Source organism: Melospiza georgiana, chromosome 2 (assembly GCF_028018845.1).
Source record: "Melospiza georgiana isolate bMelGeo1 chromosome 2, bMelGeo1.pri, whole genome shotgun sequence".
NCBI classification, from domain to species: domain Eukaryota; kingdom Metazoa; phylum Chordata; class Aves; order Passeriformes; family Passerellidae; genus Melospiza; species Melospiza georgiana.
Window position 1 is genome coordinate 32895415 of NC_080431.1, and position 15939 is coordinate 32911353.

The window sequence follows — 15939 nt, forward strand, 5'->3', positions numbered from 1 at the left end:
ACAGTGGCATTCATCATGCTCTGAGCTCGGCTGGCCCAAGGAAGCCCCTCATGCAGTGAAGTTTATTTGCTCTTCCCAGTGATTCAAGGTTGTGGCTCAAGGCATAATTTGAGGCTGTCAGCCTTTTGCCATGTAGGATCCTGTCAAATACCCTTTCTTTTTGTTATCCCAGAATGAAATGAATATCCACCAGCACATTGTTCACTACAGGAACCCCCATGGGCTCTAACATGAGAGATGTGCACACCACTTTCCCCAATCCCTTTCATACCCGAGCTGCCCTTCTCTATCTGACTGCTTTTCCCACGTGACCTTAGAGGTCAGCCCAGCAGCTCTGGGAAATTTCTGCTTTCTCTAAAGCTTTGCAGAATCAATATTTTCAAGATCCTTGCATCAAACCCCGATTTTCTCTTTTCACATGTGATGGCTGCTTTACAAAGAGCGTGACACTCTTTCAGTCCTGCTATCACTAAATATAAGACATGGGACAAAAAGTCAGGAAGAAAGAAGACAGACTGCTTGGACCTGTGAACTGCAGTCTGTTTAGCCTGTGAGGGTTCAGTGCTGCTTGAGAGGTTGTGTGTCTTCTTTGAAGATGGCACACCATGCAGACAATGCCACTCCACTGATGTCTCTCTCTTGCACCATGCCTGAGTGAATAGAACGTGGGTTTCTCAAAAGATTATTCACACCACTTAAACACATTGCAGCCTCTCAGCTATTTCTGAGCTTTCAGCTTTGTATCAGTGGAGTGATCTGAATTCTTTTGAATACATTAGAGATCTGAGACTTGTCTTATTTGCTCTTAAAGATTATGAGGATACCTATTTTTACACTTTCTAAAAGATACTTTTAAAAGAGATATAACCAGAAGAAAAAGTAATAGGGTGACTCATGCAATCTAAGTGTGTGAGGAATGACTCATCTCACAAAAAAGACTATTGAGGTAAATTTCCAACAGTATCAAATGGCTTGATAACCATTTGATAACTATAACCAATCTGGCTCTGCAGTTCTGAGATCTGTGAAGCAGTGCCTGAGGGAGACTGCAGCCACCATCCCCTGCCTCTGTGTGCTGGAAGGCACCTGATTAACAACCAGCCCTGGCAGACTTTGGGATTCAAAACAAGCAAAGAATGCTGTGCAGCAGAAACAGAGACCTCTGTACAACATACCTCAAATACATAGGTTAGCTTATAGGGAGGGGAATCACAGTAATCTGAAGAAGAATTCAACAAGTGTTGCAAAAAACTCTGGGGAATCCCATCACCACAGACCTCTTAAAGTTATGACAGTATTTTGGGGAAGGTTTTAACTCCTAAGCCAAGGCATGTGCAGTGGAAGTAGATTCTAAGTGTATTTGTTTACTGCAGGATGTGTATTTCTTTTGTACATTTTATTTTTGATTTTCTATGAGCTTAATGATAATTTAGTACGATTTTTTTTCTACAGGATTTTAATTTTATATAATTATTTATAATAATTCTTAGGTTTTCAGAAGAAATTCCAACTGATGAGAAGGAAAAGAAAAGTGATATTCTTAATATTTTTTCTGTTGCTTCAGGTCATTTATATGAACGTTTTTTAAGGTAAGGAAAGGTAAAAGGGGAAGCAATAATTTCATAGTAATACTCTACATTTTCTTAGTAAAACTAAGCAACCCAAAGAAACTGACATTTTTAAACAACATCTAAATAATAAATTTTCAAAACTGAGAAAAGTTATATACAGTGAGAACTAAATTAATCTTTAAGAACAAAGTGATTCAACATATAGATGTTCAAAAATGCCGTTATTCTTTGAAGACAGACAGTGTCTTTCATGTGTGAAGTACAAGCATAAAAGATGAAGTTCAGCCTCTCTGTATACAGACACAACAGAAGTGACTTCATTAGAGCTGTGTCTATTTGTGTTTGTGTTTCATACAAAGTAGATTTACTGCATGCCCATATGGCCTTAGCTTAGGGTCCTTTCAATGAGCAGTGAGTGCTTTTAAGGAATCTTACAGTGTTGCCTGATCTCTTCACAACCATCTATGTCACTTTTCTGATTTGAGCACTGGTGATTTGATGGCTGAGTCTTCTGAAGTTTGAGCACTGTGTTTCTTCAACTTGCAACAACCTTCGTAAAGGGAAAGACACATTTACTTTAAAGGAGAAAAAGTGATCTTAAACATCGTACTTGCTGCTTTGTCTTATTTTCAGGTTCATTATGTCTTGATTTTAAGGCAGACTTGATTTCTTGTAAGGCTGTAAGTCACTGCTTACACCAAACAAAGGCCATGATAATGAAAAATAATTGAACCCAAACCAGGGATTCTTACAGTTATTAAGGATTTTCCAAAGAGGGTCTGACTCGAACTTTGCTTTTTTTCTTTCCAGCAACCTATTAAACTCAACCAGTAGATTCTAAAACAAGTTATTTCAGTGGCCAAGTTAATATTTAAGGTACTAACCATTATCTGATTTAGTCAATCACCTCTCCTAGAATAAAACATGTTAATAGATCCACTTTTGAAATTGTTCCTTCTACTGTTGCTTAGCCAATCTGGATCAAATAAGGCCATCTCAAAGTGCCCTTGAACACATGCTCTTTAAAGCTTTTAATTAGAAGTAGATAAAAATTTCTACTTAAATTGACTTAAAGAAATTATACTTAGAGTTTTAGTACTTTCTAAGTGCAGTTGAAATTTAATGACCCATGTGTATTTGTTTGTTTATTGTAGACTTATATTTCCACAGAATTATGATGCTTTCTGTCCTGCGTCATACAAAAACACCAGTTAAATTTTGGTTTCTGAAAAACTATCTCTCCCCAACATTTAAGGTAGGAGAAAATTGTTCCTCTTTTTTTTTTTCTGTAAAATTTTAAGCGATTTTTTTTTAATTGCAATTGACTAATTATATCATTTAAATTAAATTTTCACAGTGGAAAATAATCCCTAAATCTATGAAATAGGAGTCTTAGGTATAAGGCTCTCCTCTACTGGGACATGAAGTCCAGTGATACATTATAATAATTTATTCTCTTTTGATAGTGTCCAAGAGCTTGCATGAAATGCTATTTCTGTTGGTGTAGCTGAGGATACTGCTAAAACTAAGGGATCATTTTAAGTAATAAATTACATAGTCAGTAAGGCCAACACAGCTGCAGCTGCCTTGCGGCATTCCCTCCTTTTCCTTTTGAGCCCTTGTGTGTCTCATATATGTGCACCTGATGGATTTTTGTTCTTCTTTTTGTTCTTCCAGGATGTAATTCCTCACATGGCTAAAAAGTATGGATTCAAGTATGAGCTGGTCCAGTATAAGTGGCCCCGCTGGCTTTATCAACAGACAGAAAAACAAAGAATTATCTGGGGCTACAAAATTCTTTTCTTGGATGTTCTTTTCCCTTTAGCTGTGGATAAAATAATATTTGTTGATGCTGACCAGGTAAGAAAAGATAATGGCATATTACTGTATGAGGAATTAATTTGGGCTTAAATTGATCCAGTTTCATTCTATGTGGCCATTTTATTCAGATGCTGGTCTTGAAAGACTGTTGCAGTTGTACAAACAGAACCAGTGGTATTGCAGAATGTAGATGCAAGAATTTCACTGGTTGTCAGTTGTGTGGGCATTAAGAGTTTCCTTACACTGAGTTGTCCTAAATTGTCTATGTGGAGAGACAGGCACCTGGAGACATGTGTGTGATCTTAAAGCTGCATTTCACTGAAAGCATTTTGGAGGGATTTCATCTCTGGGCTGATTGTGAGAGGAATACTCCACTATGGCCAGTGTCTGAGGTGATTTGGACCATTTAAGCAACTTGTAGATGGCTGAAATTCTTCAAGATTAATCCTATCTCTGTTTTACATTTGCATGCAGTCCTTCATTCAGGAATGAAAATTGTATAATGGTACTGAAAGACAAAGTGCTGTCACAGAGGAGTTTATTACAAGGTTATTAAAAACCTTGAGACAAATTCTGATATATTTTGGTCCTTTTCCAAGCTCAAGAATCAATTAAACTTAGGTGTAGCAATGCAGACTGCAACTCTTTGCAATTTCATCTGGATACACTATGTGGGAACACTGGTGGTCTGTCCTAACTACTGTAAGGACTCCTCTGTGCTCCCAAATAGCTATAACATTTTTACCACTGATAAATTAGGTAAGTGGGGTTTGATGGAGAAGGATTGATTAGCAAATAAAGGACATGTGTAAAATGTCATTAAAACCTCTTTTTGAAAGTATTTTACCATTAGACACAAGGATTTTTCAAATGATGCAATAATTTTGGAGTGCCCAAGATGGGTAACAAATGAGGAGGGTTCTTTAGAAGGGGCATGATTGGTAGATTTCCAAAGTTGTGTTTCTTAACTGAGGAATTTTATATTGGGCAACCAGAAACACTGGTCTGTGAATTAAAAAAATATTGTCAGTTTTATATAATTTGCTCAATAAATGTGTTACACAGATGGCCACTGTTAATAATATAATAAAAAATAAATTGAGGAAGGTGAAGGGAGATGACCATCCGATTGATGAGCATTGATCTCTGATTTATTGACCCAGCTTACACACTTTTATAGTAGTGTTAATTAAGTTCATACATATTGCAAAACCCGAGCTCATTATTGGTTACAGATTACACACCAACCCCTCCTTTGTTGCCAATACCTGTGGTTTTCTTGTTGAGGCTAATACTTGTTTTTCTCATCCTGCTGTTGACTTGTTATTGAACACCCTTTCAAGGACTCCATGTTTTTCACCATATTTTTCTCATCGCTTAGCCAAGGACACGGTATTTACTGTTTAAGGGAAAAGCCTGAGAACTTGCTGCTTACAGCTGCCTTTTACTTTTTAACCAGCTGTATGTGATCATGGCCTTTCTATAAGCCATGTCTGAACAAAACTCTGCAACAATAAATAATTTTTGGAACAATAATTTGGTACTGGAAAGGTCTATTTATACCCCACTGATGTAGTGTCGGTAGCTTTTTTTAATAAAAGTTAAACATTGTGAAGCCTGCTGCAATCCCTGCCCTCATAGAAACAGTTCTAAATGAATGATATTCTTGTTTAGATTGTGAGGAGTGACCTGAAGGAGCTCAGAGACCTCGACCTGAACGGAGCCCCCTATGGCTACACTCCTTTCTGTGACAGCCGCAGGGAGATGGACGGGTACCGCTTCTGGAAATCGGGGTACTGGGCTTCACACCTGGGCAAGAGGAAATACCACATCAGGTGGGACAGGCCCTTACACACTGCTTGTGCTCTCTGGGAACTGGATTGAAATCTGGGTGTTGGTGTTGATCACTGAGCCATTCAAGAGCCATTCTCAGTAAAGGCAGGAATTCTGATGATGTTGATTTCACTGTTTTATGGTGGTTTCAGCTACTTAATAAAGAAAAATATCAGGATGGGAACATGTTTTATTTTCTCGTTACTTTTATTACTATTGTCAAAAAGAGGGTGACCTCCCCAGAAATCTTACTTCTTTGGGGTTTTATTCCTTTTAGTGCCTTGTATGTTGTGGACCTGAAGAAGTTCAGGAAGATTGCAGCTGGAGACAGGCTTCGGGGCCAGTACCAGGCTCTCAGTCAGGATCCAAACAGTCTGTCAAATCTGGATCAGGTATTTATGGCTTTGAGCATTTTAGGGTTTTTCTTTATGTTTCTCAATATGTATGGAATATCATGTATTTCAACATAAATGTTACATAATTCCAAAACTGTTTGCCATTTACTGCTCTTTTAGCCTATTTTCAGGAGTGTATATGAGCACAGCTCAGAAAACTGCTGATATTTTTAATTTAAAAATGAGGGATAACCCCAGTTTCACCTTTATTTGTAGTTGTTCTGCATGCATTTATGTTTTTCTGATGATAACCCTACATTCTGATAATGGTAATTATATTCATGTTTACCAAGAGCTTGTTCCTTTTTCTTCTTTTTTTCCATTAACGTAAATTCAATTTTCTTTTGTAAGTTAACTGCAAATGCACTCTGGTTGTTGCTGTACATGGTTACCTTGGAGTGGCTGCAGTTGTTTCACTTTGGGTGAACCTCAGAAGGCTTCATAAGTGAGATTGTCCCTGCTATTGGTGTTTTCCTTGTGGAATTATTTAAGCATAGAAGATTTTTACCTGCCTCCAACAGCAACAGGATCCCAGTGCTTTTCCACACCCCTGCTCTGCAAGCTGGTTTCTCTCTTACATAAGGACATTATTGCCACTCGCATTTTTTTCTTCAGAAATAAAAGTAAAAATTGAAAATAGGAGTTCTTATGATACTGGAGAATGAAAAGTGGGAATATAGCCACACTAAAAACACAGACTGGACTGGACACCTGGAGCTGGAGCAGACTGCAGCTGTATGTTAAGAGCAAAAGGCTGAAATAACAGCAACAGTCAGAGTTCACATCTTTCTGGACAACAGAATGAATTCCTGGCCCTGATCACCCATGCAGAGTCCTGATGTGTTAGAGCTGTGTGTTCTCCAAACAGTATTAGCCACATGTACAACGCGTCTTTCAGAAAGACCTTTTAAGATTCAGAGGTTACAGGGCTTTCACCATAATGCTGGTTTTCAGAAAATTGGTTTTATCTAATGTTCTCAAAAAAATTAAAATGTCTCATTTTTAGACTCTTATATTTCCAATTACAGCTTTAATACATGATAGCATATATCTCCTATTGGCCTGCTGGACCAAATCAAAAGCCACTTAAACACCAGATGTTAAGGTAGCTAAATCTTGGCAGAATGGAATTGGAATTACTTTGGAAAGTGAATATTTCAAAGTAGAATTTGCATAATAATCTAGTTTGACCATATTGATAGGAGCTACTTGCTGTCTTCATTGCTTCTTCTTATACAAAATACAGCAATACTCCTAGAAATACAAACCACAGTGCAATGTATTGGAGACCTGGAGAGTTTTCACCTACTGCTAAGGATGCATTATAACTCTCTTATTACTATTTATTGTTTTAAATAAATAGTATTTAAATAAATAGTATTCACACAGCGCACCTGTGTGGAGCGCTCACTGCCCTTCTCAAAGAAGCAGCAATCCCAGCTCTCTGCTGATCTCCCAGCAGTGCCATCTTCATGGGTGGCAGTTAAGGTTCTTAAACCACAGAAGAGAAGTAGATAGAAGGGGAAATTTTGATTTTTAAATGCAAAGGAGAATAAGTATAGAATTCCTAGGGAGAAAAAATTATGCATCATAAAAACTAGACTTCCAGTACAGTAATTTTGTTCAGAGCAGCTTTTGTGTTCATTCTTTTTTTTCATTTACTTTAAGTCCTGAAACTAACAGCTGACTTTCTACATTTTACTGCATGTAACAATTTTTAAATCGACAGCTTCTAAAAGTACTGCAGTAATTCAGGAATTGTGATTTCTTTTAGAAAGTCAGAGAGGCACAACAGAAAACCAGTCTCTTCTTTTTGGAATTGGAATGGTGATCAACTACATTCCAAAAATTCTAAGTTTTTTAAAAAATGAAGCATTTCAATTAATGCTGAATGTCTTAGCTCTTCATATAATTTGGTGTAATTCTTTGGTACCAATGTCTGTATTTCAGTTAAATTATACATCTTTCATAATGCAGCAGTATCTGCTATTTTATTCTGTCACATTGAGCAGTGTGAATTGGCAAACTAAGATGTGACTAACACTTGAGTGCTGGCATTTATTCTGAAATACAATGTAAGGGTTGCACATGTGAGGGCACTTACCAATGCATGTGCCAGGTACTGCCCCTGCTCTTTGCAGCTCTGGCTGCAGCCAGCCTGAAACCTGCCCGAGGAGTTTCTCAGTAATAAATGCTGTTCCCTGCATTCAGCCAGATCTTGGCTCAGAGTTTTCATGGCAAGATTTCCTGAGAATGTAATAAAGGTCAAAAAAAAAAAAAAAAAGCTAGAAGTAAAGTAAGGAACTTAGCCAGAATAGCAGTTTAAAGCTATTTCTTCTCAAGCTCATTTCTGGAATCTGTTTTCTTAGAAGTCAGCTCAATTTAGAGTAGTGGTATAATCCTGTATTATATGTTTTTTGAGTTAAGGTTTCTTTTTTTCAAAGAATGGAAAGTGAGGGTTTGGGGTTTTTTTCAAGGAATGGAAAGCTGGTTTCTATTCAATGCTAATTTATGGTTTTACAAAATTTGTACAGGATCTTCCCAATAATATGATTCATCAAGTAGCCATTAAGTCTCTCCCTCAGGAGTGGCTTTGGTGTGAAACCTGGTGTGATGATAAATCCAAGAAAAAGGCTAAAACAATAGACCTGGTGAGTTGATCCTGACTTAAATGAGTTATACAGGTTAAAAATTTTGCTGTGATTTCTGGGACATTTTCAGGTTGAGTGTGTGTCATGTCATGAAGGCAGCCTTGCTGGAAGGCACTGCAACATTCCATCCCTTCCCCTGGAACATTTTCTCCTCTGAGACCTCTCCCACCTGCTCTCTACCAAATCTGCTTACATTAAAGCTGAAAATTGCACAAAAAATTTAAGTGTTGTTATCTCTTAACCAGATAGGACTGAAGCTTTTCATGCCATTACATGAATTTTCCTTATAATTTTTCCATAGTCAGCCAAGTGACTGGAGCTGTGACAAAGTGCTGTTACCTGTCTGGGCACTGTGGGCTGCTCTTGTTCTCCTCCAGAACCTTAATATTGTCATGGTTTTCTTGGTCTGTTTCATTGCTATGAACAGGAGATAAAGCAAAGCCTTAAAAGCACAATGCTCAGGGTACTCTTCATGTTTAGGAAGAAGAAAGTTTCTTTCTTTGGGAATAGAAAGAGACAAAAATCTTTTTCCTATCATTATTATCCCAATCCCATTTTTCCCCCATTTAGATTTTTTGACAGCACACATACACTATTTGCAGTGCTTTAGACATAATTTGAAAGAAAAACAGACAGTTGGAACTTGGTGTGATTTTTCAGTATGCAAATAGGTTTTGCTTTCTTCATGTCTTTACTGTTAAAATGAGTTTGTTTGTGCTCTAAAGACAGGTGCTCTCTGTTCAAAACTCACATCAGGTTCAGTTTCAGTGTGCCAATGTCAATCTTGCATCTCCCTAGGCAACTTTGTCTAAATTTTAGCAGTCTTGTGCCAGCCATGTCTGTACTATACTGACAGTCAGCAAAAAGAAAAGTATTTGCAATTCATTTGAGCTAAATTCTCTGAAAGAGAGAATTTCACATTTGCTTTGTTTACATCTAATATGTTTTAAACTTTCAGTGCAACAACCCCCAAACCAAAGAACCAAAACTAAAGGCTGCTGCCCGGATAGTTCCTGAATGGGTTGATTATGACTCTGAGATCCGAAACTTAATACAGCAAATTGAAAGAGAGAAGAAAAATCTAACATCATTATTTCAAAAAGGTAATTTACATGCATATTCAGCTGTTAGCTTGTAAAAATCAAGTATCAGTCTAGTTGAAATTAAGATTGGGGTCAGTAGGCACAAATCTTGTATTTGTGTAATTTCCCTTGTTAGAGAAGTGGTGTGGGGTTTGATAGTTGGGTGATGCTTCTTTCCACAGGAGTTACATTGATGGGACAAACCCTCTTGTTTCATGCCAGAATCCAAGAGAAAGTTCAGTGGTCCTGTTCTGCACCTCAAACACAGCCAACAGTCACATTATTTTAGCCACAAATATTATGTAAAGCACATTAGCTTAGACTTTACTTGGATAATCTAAATCTCATGTCTATTAAGCATTTGGGGACTGAGTATTAATTTGCCTCTGCATCTCCCTCTCTCTCTCTCTCTCTCTCTCTCTAGGCTTATCTATCCAAGCCTTTTTGCACTAGACTAAATTCTGTTTTCATTACTTTGGGGTGAGGTTTGGGGTTTTTGTTTGTTTGGATGTTTTTGTTGTTGTTTTGTTTGGCTTTTTTTTAACTAAAATTGTTTTAAACTGAATTTATTAAATAACATGAAAGCCCCAGACAAACAAAACCCAAAAGCAAAAGAAAAAACCACAAACACATATACAGGACTCCCAATAAGACATGACTTTTTGGACTAATGTAAAACAAAATGAAAAGATGATCTGAGCACTCAAGGTTGAAGAAAAAATGAGCAGATAAATATTTGTAAGTCTTGGGTGGAGGAACAAATTCCCTTTTCCTTCTAAAGAATTCTTAGTGGGTTTTATTCTTCATGTAAGCTTCTGGTCAGCTTGTAGCAAGGCTCCAAAAATGAAGTTCATGAACTGAGTGATTAGCAGGAAATGGTAAGTAAAAGGCTTTCTCTACATCTTACAAACCCAGGCACTGCCTCTGTGTAACTCTTATGTGTATTTTTCCCCTTTGGCTCCAGGGCTCAAGCACGATGAACTTTAGCACAGCCCGTGACCAGCAATGGTGACAGCTCCAGAGTCTTCTGGGAAGGACTGAACAGAATTTACAGCTGTTACATTGACACTATTTGCAGCATTCTTTAATGTGAAGTCAAGTATTTTATAACTTAAAGTGTTATTTAAAACATTTTAAATGCAATACAAAAATGAGAAATCCACAGGTACTTGGGGGTTTGGGGTTTTTTAAGTGGTATGGAGCAGCTTTCCCAATGGCTTTTTCTTTTCCTTCTCTAAAGTACATTTTGCCCAGAGGACTTTGTAATATGAAGGAAGATGTGTTCAGCATTGTCAGTCCAGGGGAGGACACACACATTAAATATGTACTTGAAAACTGTTTTGTGCATATTCCATGCATTAGGCTACTGTATTTAAATACCATAATTAAATAAGATGTCTAATTTAGGCCACACAAAGATAACTCCACATGGAAGCTAAAGCAAGGAATGACACTCTTCATTTATTATGCAGGATTGCTGCACTCTTAAGAGATTCTTAAAACTAATTTTTTATTCTTAGGCTCCTTTTGGCCACCTAAATAGTGTGTGATAAAATTCCATTATGGTTTTGGTTGAGGTGATTCTCCAACAGCATACATTGTATCAGAAGGTCAGTACCTGAAAGCTGCTTCTACTCACTTTTGATTATTATCATCCTGTTTATAACTGAAAAGAAAATAATAAAATACATGAGTATTTTTTGACTATCAGCAGTGTCTCCTGTAATTTTCTAAACCTGTACTCACAAAACTGTTACTTTAATGGGATACTGACATTTTGATCCCACAAAAATTGCAGGGAAAAGTTCTTGCAATACACATATTTGAAAATGGGAAATTTGTGTCTCCAAGTGAAATCTAGTGCCTTAAATACACACCCTGGTGTTCAGGCTGTGCTGGTTTCAAAATGGGATTGGATGAGACCACACTTTCTTATAAGAAGTCTTCCAGTTTAAATGCTTGAAGTTGCACAAGACCATGTAATTAGCACTAAGTGGGTGAATCAGCAAGGATTGCACATTATTTCCATAGCAGCAAATAACTGAATAAACAATTAGAGAAATTATGTGGTTTTACCTTTATGTATTTTGAACATTTTTAACATGTCACATACAGGTTTTTCAATGCCTGTTGAGGGATTTCCTTTTTATGAAGTCCCCAATGGAGTATTTCCTGTGCAACCCAATAGCAAAAGTCAGTAAAGCCTAATGTCAGTTCCCTTTATGTCTGACCCATTTCAGTGCAGGAGCTGTTTTGTTATGCTTGTTCTCTTAATTACTTCAGGATATCATGCAGCAAGTCAAATATATTTGAACATAAACTTTAAGTTGGCATTTTTGTACCACAGAGATGGACTTATAATTGACTTAGCAGATGCCTATGCACCAGTACTAAAAATTCCATACATAACAAGGAAGTAACTGATTTGCCATAGCAGAGGACAAAAGCCCTCAAACCATTATTCAATTGTTCTCTGCATGATTTTATTTTATTTACAAAATATTTTTCAGATTTATACTTCCATCCTGCTGCCTGACTCTGCAGCAGCATTTCACATGGATCTGCCTTGGTATTCCAAGCTTGAAGCATATATTGGAAAACTTGTTTTAGGACAGAAGTTAAAGGTTTTTTGAGAAACCTTAGTTCTCTTTAATTATGATTATCTGTGTGAGCATGTTCTGCAGTATAAAAAGTGGATAATTCATGCACTGATTTCATGTTCATTTTCTCTGTAGCATCCTGTTCTTTTTAAAATTGGATTACCTCTACTGGCTTTAAAAAAAGAAATAGTTCTTTAAATACTATTTCCTTGAGATTGCTTAAATGATTAGAATATAATTTTATAAAAGTAATTTGTTGGAGATAATTTTGAAGATGTAAAAGGTTTAATGCAATCTTTTAATGTTTTCTATATTTGTACAAAATGTTCCAGTTGTTTTTTTTTTCCCCTACATAATACTACTTTCAAAGAAAGCTTTTTTTAAATATACAATGCTTTATAAAATAAGAAAGGTCCCACAAACTTATTCACTACTTTTTAAAAGATCTCTTTAAGGCAGCACTTTGAGTCATTAGCATGCCATTATATTTTAATCCTAAATCCATGGATTGTGTATGTTGTACAAAATATTAAAAGGTTCCACTGGAGAAGCAGAGATGGATTGTTTTCTGCTCTCCCTTTCTCTATTACACAATTACCATTCCCTACTTGGCTAACAGAGCCAAAGAAAACAATTGGCAGCAAGTCCTCAACTGCCTTTCCTCTACCAAAAGTGTTTTTGCAGGGGAGCAACAGCAACGTTCACATCAAGGCATCTGCTGTGAGGTGAGATGCAGAGGTGCAGAGAGAGATTGTTCTTTGTTTCCAGTCTCTGTGCTGTGCCCTGTGAAAGGGATGAAAATACATGCTGCTTTAGAGTGTTGCCAAAACAGGGTGCTACTCAGTAAATAAGCAAAAGAATATTTGAACTATTCAAATGAAGGAGTTTTACAGTTTATATTCCTGTGACAGTGTCTTTTCTATGTCTTGATCTTGAGATCAGCTGGTAAGTTTAACAGAAAATGAATAAACCAGGCATTAGTGCAGTATTGTTGATGAGCCAGAGCTTTATTTAGTATTAAAAATATTTCTCAGGTTCTCTTAGGTTCCTTTTAACCAGTCCCTGAATCAAGTACTTGCCTTCAGTCTGAGGCTTCATGGAATCACAGGATAGCAGCTTGGAAAGGACCTCAAGGATCACCTGGTCCAGCCTTCTCTGGCAAAAGCACCTTTGGTCCAGGCAATATGATTCAGCACCCTATCAGGCAAATCTTACTGTTCCAACACGGGAATCCAGCATTTCCTGGGGATAGTCCAAGGGCTGGATGTTCTCACTGTGAAATCAGCACTCAACAGGGCTTCTACAGTTGCTGTGGTTAACTTCTATACAACAAGGTTCTCTTCCACACAGAATGTGGCTGCTTCCTCCTCTTGTCCCCTGCCTGCAGAAGTGCCCTGCACAACCCCAGCTTCAAACCTGAAGAGCAGCATGAGGAAAGAAGGGAAGACAAATACACAGCAGTGCTTTCTTGTCATCATAAATATCTTTATTGTGAAAAATACCATAAAATAATTCCCACAGTTCTAGAAAAAACAGTTCTTGCTTTGTAGATTTATGATTCCATATAAAGACATTTTATAATTTGAAAGATTTGATAAATCTCTGGCTAACTTTACTTACCCTTCTTAAAACATGAAACTGCTACTTAGTAATTTACTGAGGGCAAAAAAAAAAAAAAATCACTCCCATTAATTTTGTTACGGCTTTATGGATAAAAGTGTGTATTACAGAGCAAACAATACCTTACAATAAGGCACTTTTAAATACAACTAACCTGCTATGATATCCTGGCTAGTTTCCAGCAAAGCTCCTATAAATCACAGCCCTAAACAGAAGAATAATTCTTGTTCCAAATACCGGTCTGAAAACTGAAATGATAACAAGCGTTAAGGTTTGTTGTTTTGTTTTGTTTTTTTTTTAAGTTTAAACTAATACATTTTCTGCATATGTCACAAGTTTGAGCTCTTCAGTTTGTAATTCACTTTGACTCACTTATAATACTTATCAATTATCATATCTGTATTTTACCAAGCAAAATATGCTCCCCCCACCTTCATTTTAAAACAAGTTGGAAACGAGTTTATTAAAACTGAAAGAACTCCACAGAGAAAGTTTGCATCTACATACAGGCCAATGATGGGAACAATGTTTCATGCACATCTCAGGGTTGACAAACTACTGAGACATTTTACTTCAATGTTCAGTTACTGAACAGTATTGCACTACAGACACCCACGAATAAATAAAAGGCGGCTTCAGCTGGCTTCAGCTTCCTTGTGTGTCGCCTGCACCATTAACACTCAGCATGGGACCAGCACTTCCATTTGCCAGAGTCACGTCAGGAAATGCAGCGCCGGAGCTGGGGAGCCTTGCAACATAAATGGCTTCTTTTAAACACAACTTTGTCTGGTTTCCCAGAATACCTCAATGCCCTTCAAAACAGCACTGGGGCGGTAACACTTCTTGTGCCCAGCAGCTGCTCAATACCAGAAAACCTTGTTCTCCGCTGTCGCGTTTTGCTATTGTTTCCAAGAACCTGTCTTCCAACAAAAGGAATCTATGAACAGCAATCATGCATCAATCATCTTCCTTCTTCTACTGACTACATTCAAGCTTTTTTGTTCTTAAAATGTCATTTCCTCGTTCCCATTCATTCATTTTCAAAATGCACACAATCCTTTTTTGTTTGTCTCTGTCCCGCTGCCTCCGAGAAACAAACGCACGCTGCTCCAACATCAGTGCCTTGTATGAAGAATTTACTCATGAGGGAACATCTTATTCCTTCTCTAGACAAAAAAAATTAAACCTCAGGAAACAACTCTCTCAGCTCAAGCTTTTAAAGCTGCACAAGGGCAGTCCTTTGAAAGAGAACTTATTTCCAGCAGTCCCCTGGCACACAAGCACAGCTGGCTGTAGTCTTTACTGTGATTTCGCACAGCCCAGCCACTCCTGCATGTACGCAATCGGGCACATCGCTCACGCTGCTCATTCAATACTCAAGTAAAAGCAGCCCCTGCTGTAGTGAACAAGGCAACACACGAGTGTTCAATGGCTCACACACAGCCCAGGGCCAGCACAGCTAGGTGGAGGTCACCCCTCAGGGCGGAGGGCTGACAAGAGCCACAGGAGGACATGGACAGCTGCCCCCCACAGCTACCTGCCCAACCCTAGGTACTGCCAGCAAGCAGCAGGTGCACAGAGGCCAAGCCCACAGGGCAGCAGGCTCCTCACTGTGCAGTCAGTTCCTGTGTCTGAGCCCCAGCCCCTGAGAGCTGTGCCAGCCTTGAGTGCTCTCAACAGCCCTGAGCATCTCCAACACTTCGAGTAAAAATATTTCCGACAGGTCACAAGCACAAGTTGAACTTGTAGAAAGTCATTCAACTTAGTGAACATCCAACACTGGAGTTTAAGAGGCTGCTGTGGTGGTTTTGTACTATAAACCATTAGAAAACACCAAACAACCTCCTCAGTTTGAAGATAAATTAGTGAACACTGACCTTTAAATTGCTGTTGAAAAACATTTTACAAAGCTGCATGGCCTCGCAGTTATGTTGGTGAATTACTTGAGGCAGAAGCCAAGGGTTCTGCTTCAGCAGCAACTTCACCTACAGTAAGAAACCCCTCCCTTTCAGACTCAAGGCCTTATTTGCTAATTTCATTTGTTTTACTGAGGCTGCTTAGGTTTTCAAGTGCCAGGAGTTGAAGCAAGAGAAGACTCCTATCAACTGATTATTGTTTTCCAGTTAAAATCCAATCAAGAGAACACTGATGAACTGTAATTCTTGCATTCCAAGAAAATGGCTGCTGATGAAACTCAGTAATTATGTCAGTAATTATGACAGATGCAGTTACAGAATAAGAAGACTCCTCACTCCTACCAGCTGCAGCCCTGGTAACACCACACAGCGCATTCACACAACTCCACCAACTACACCAAACCCATTTTAAGTATGTGTATATAGAAAAAACTAGAAACAGACTCTTGG

At 38.0% G+C, this 15939-nt stretch overlaps 1 protein-coding gene across 1 annotated transcript in view; it reads left to right on the forward strand.

Annotated features, from left to right (window-relative positions):
* Positions 1 to 11063, forward strand: part of UGGT2 (UDP-glucose glycoprotein glucosyltransferase 2) — a 76380-nt gene extending 65317 nt beyond the window's left edge. The window contains exons 32-39 of the mRNA XM_058018668.1: positions 1491 to 1589; positions 2742 to 2826; positions 3249 to 3431; positions 5067 to 5227; positions 5503 to 5617; positions 8155 to 8271; positions 9230 to 9374; positions 10318 to 11063. Of these exons, the coding sequence (XP_057874651.1) occupies positions 1491 to 1589; positions 2742 to 2826; positions 3249 to 3431; positions 5067 to 5227; positions 5503 to 5617; positions 8155 to 8271; positions 9230 to 9374; positions 10318 to 10340 (928 nt within the window). The 3' untranslated portion in view covers positions 10341 to 11063. The remainder of the gene's footprint in view (positions 1 to 1490; positions 1590 to 2741; positions 2827 to 3248; positions 3432 to 5066; positions 5228 to 5502; positions 5618 to 8154; positions 8272 to 9229; positions 9375 to 10317) is intronic.
* Positions 11064 to 15939: the final 4876 nt, after the last annotated feature.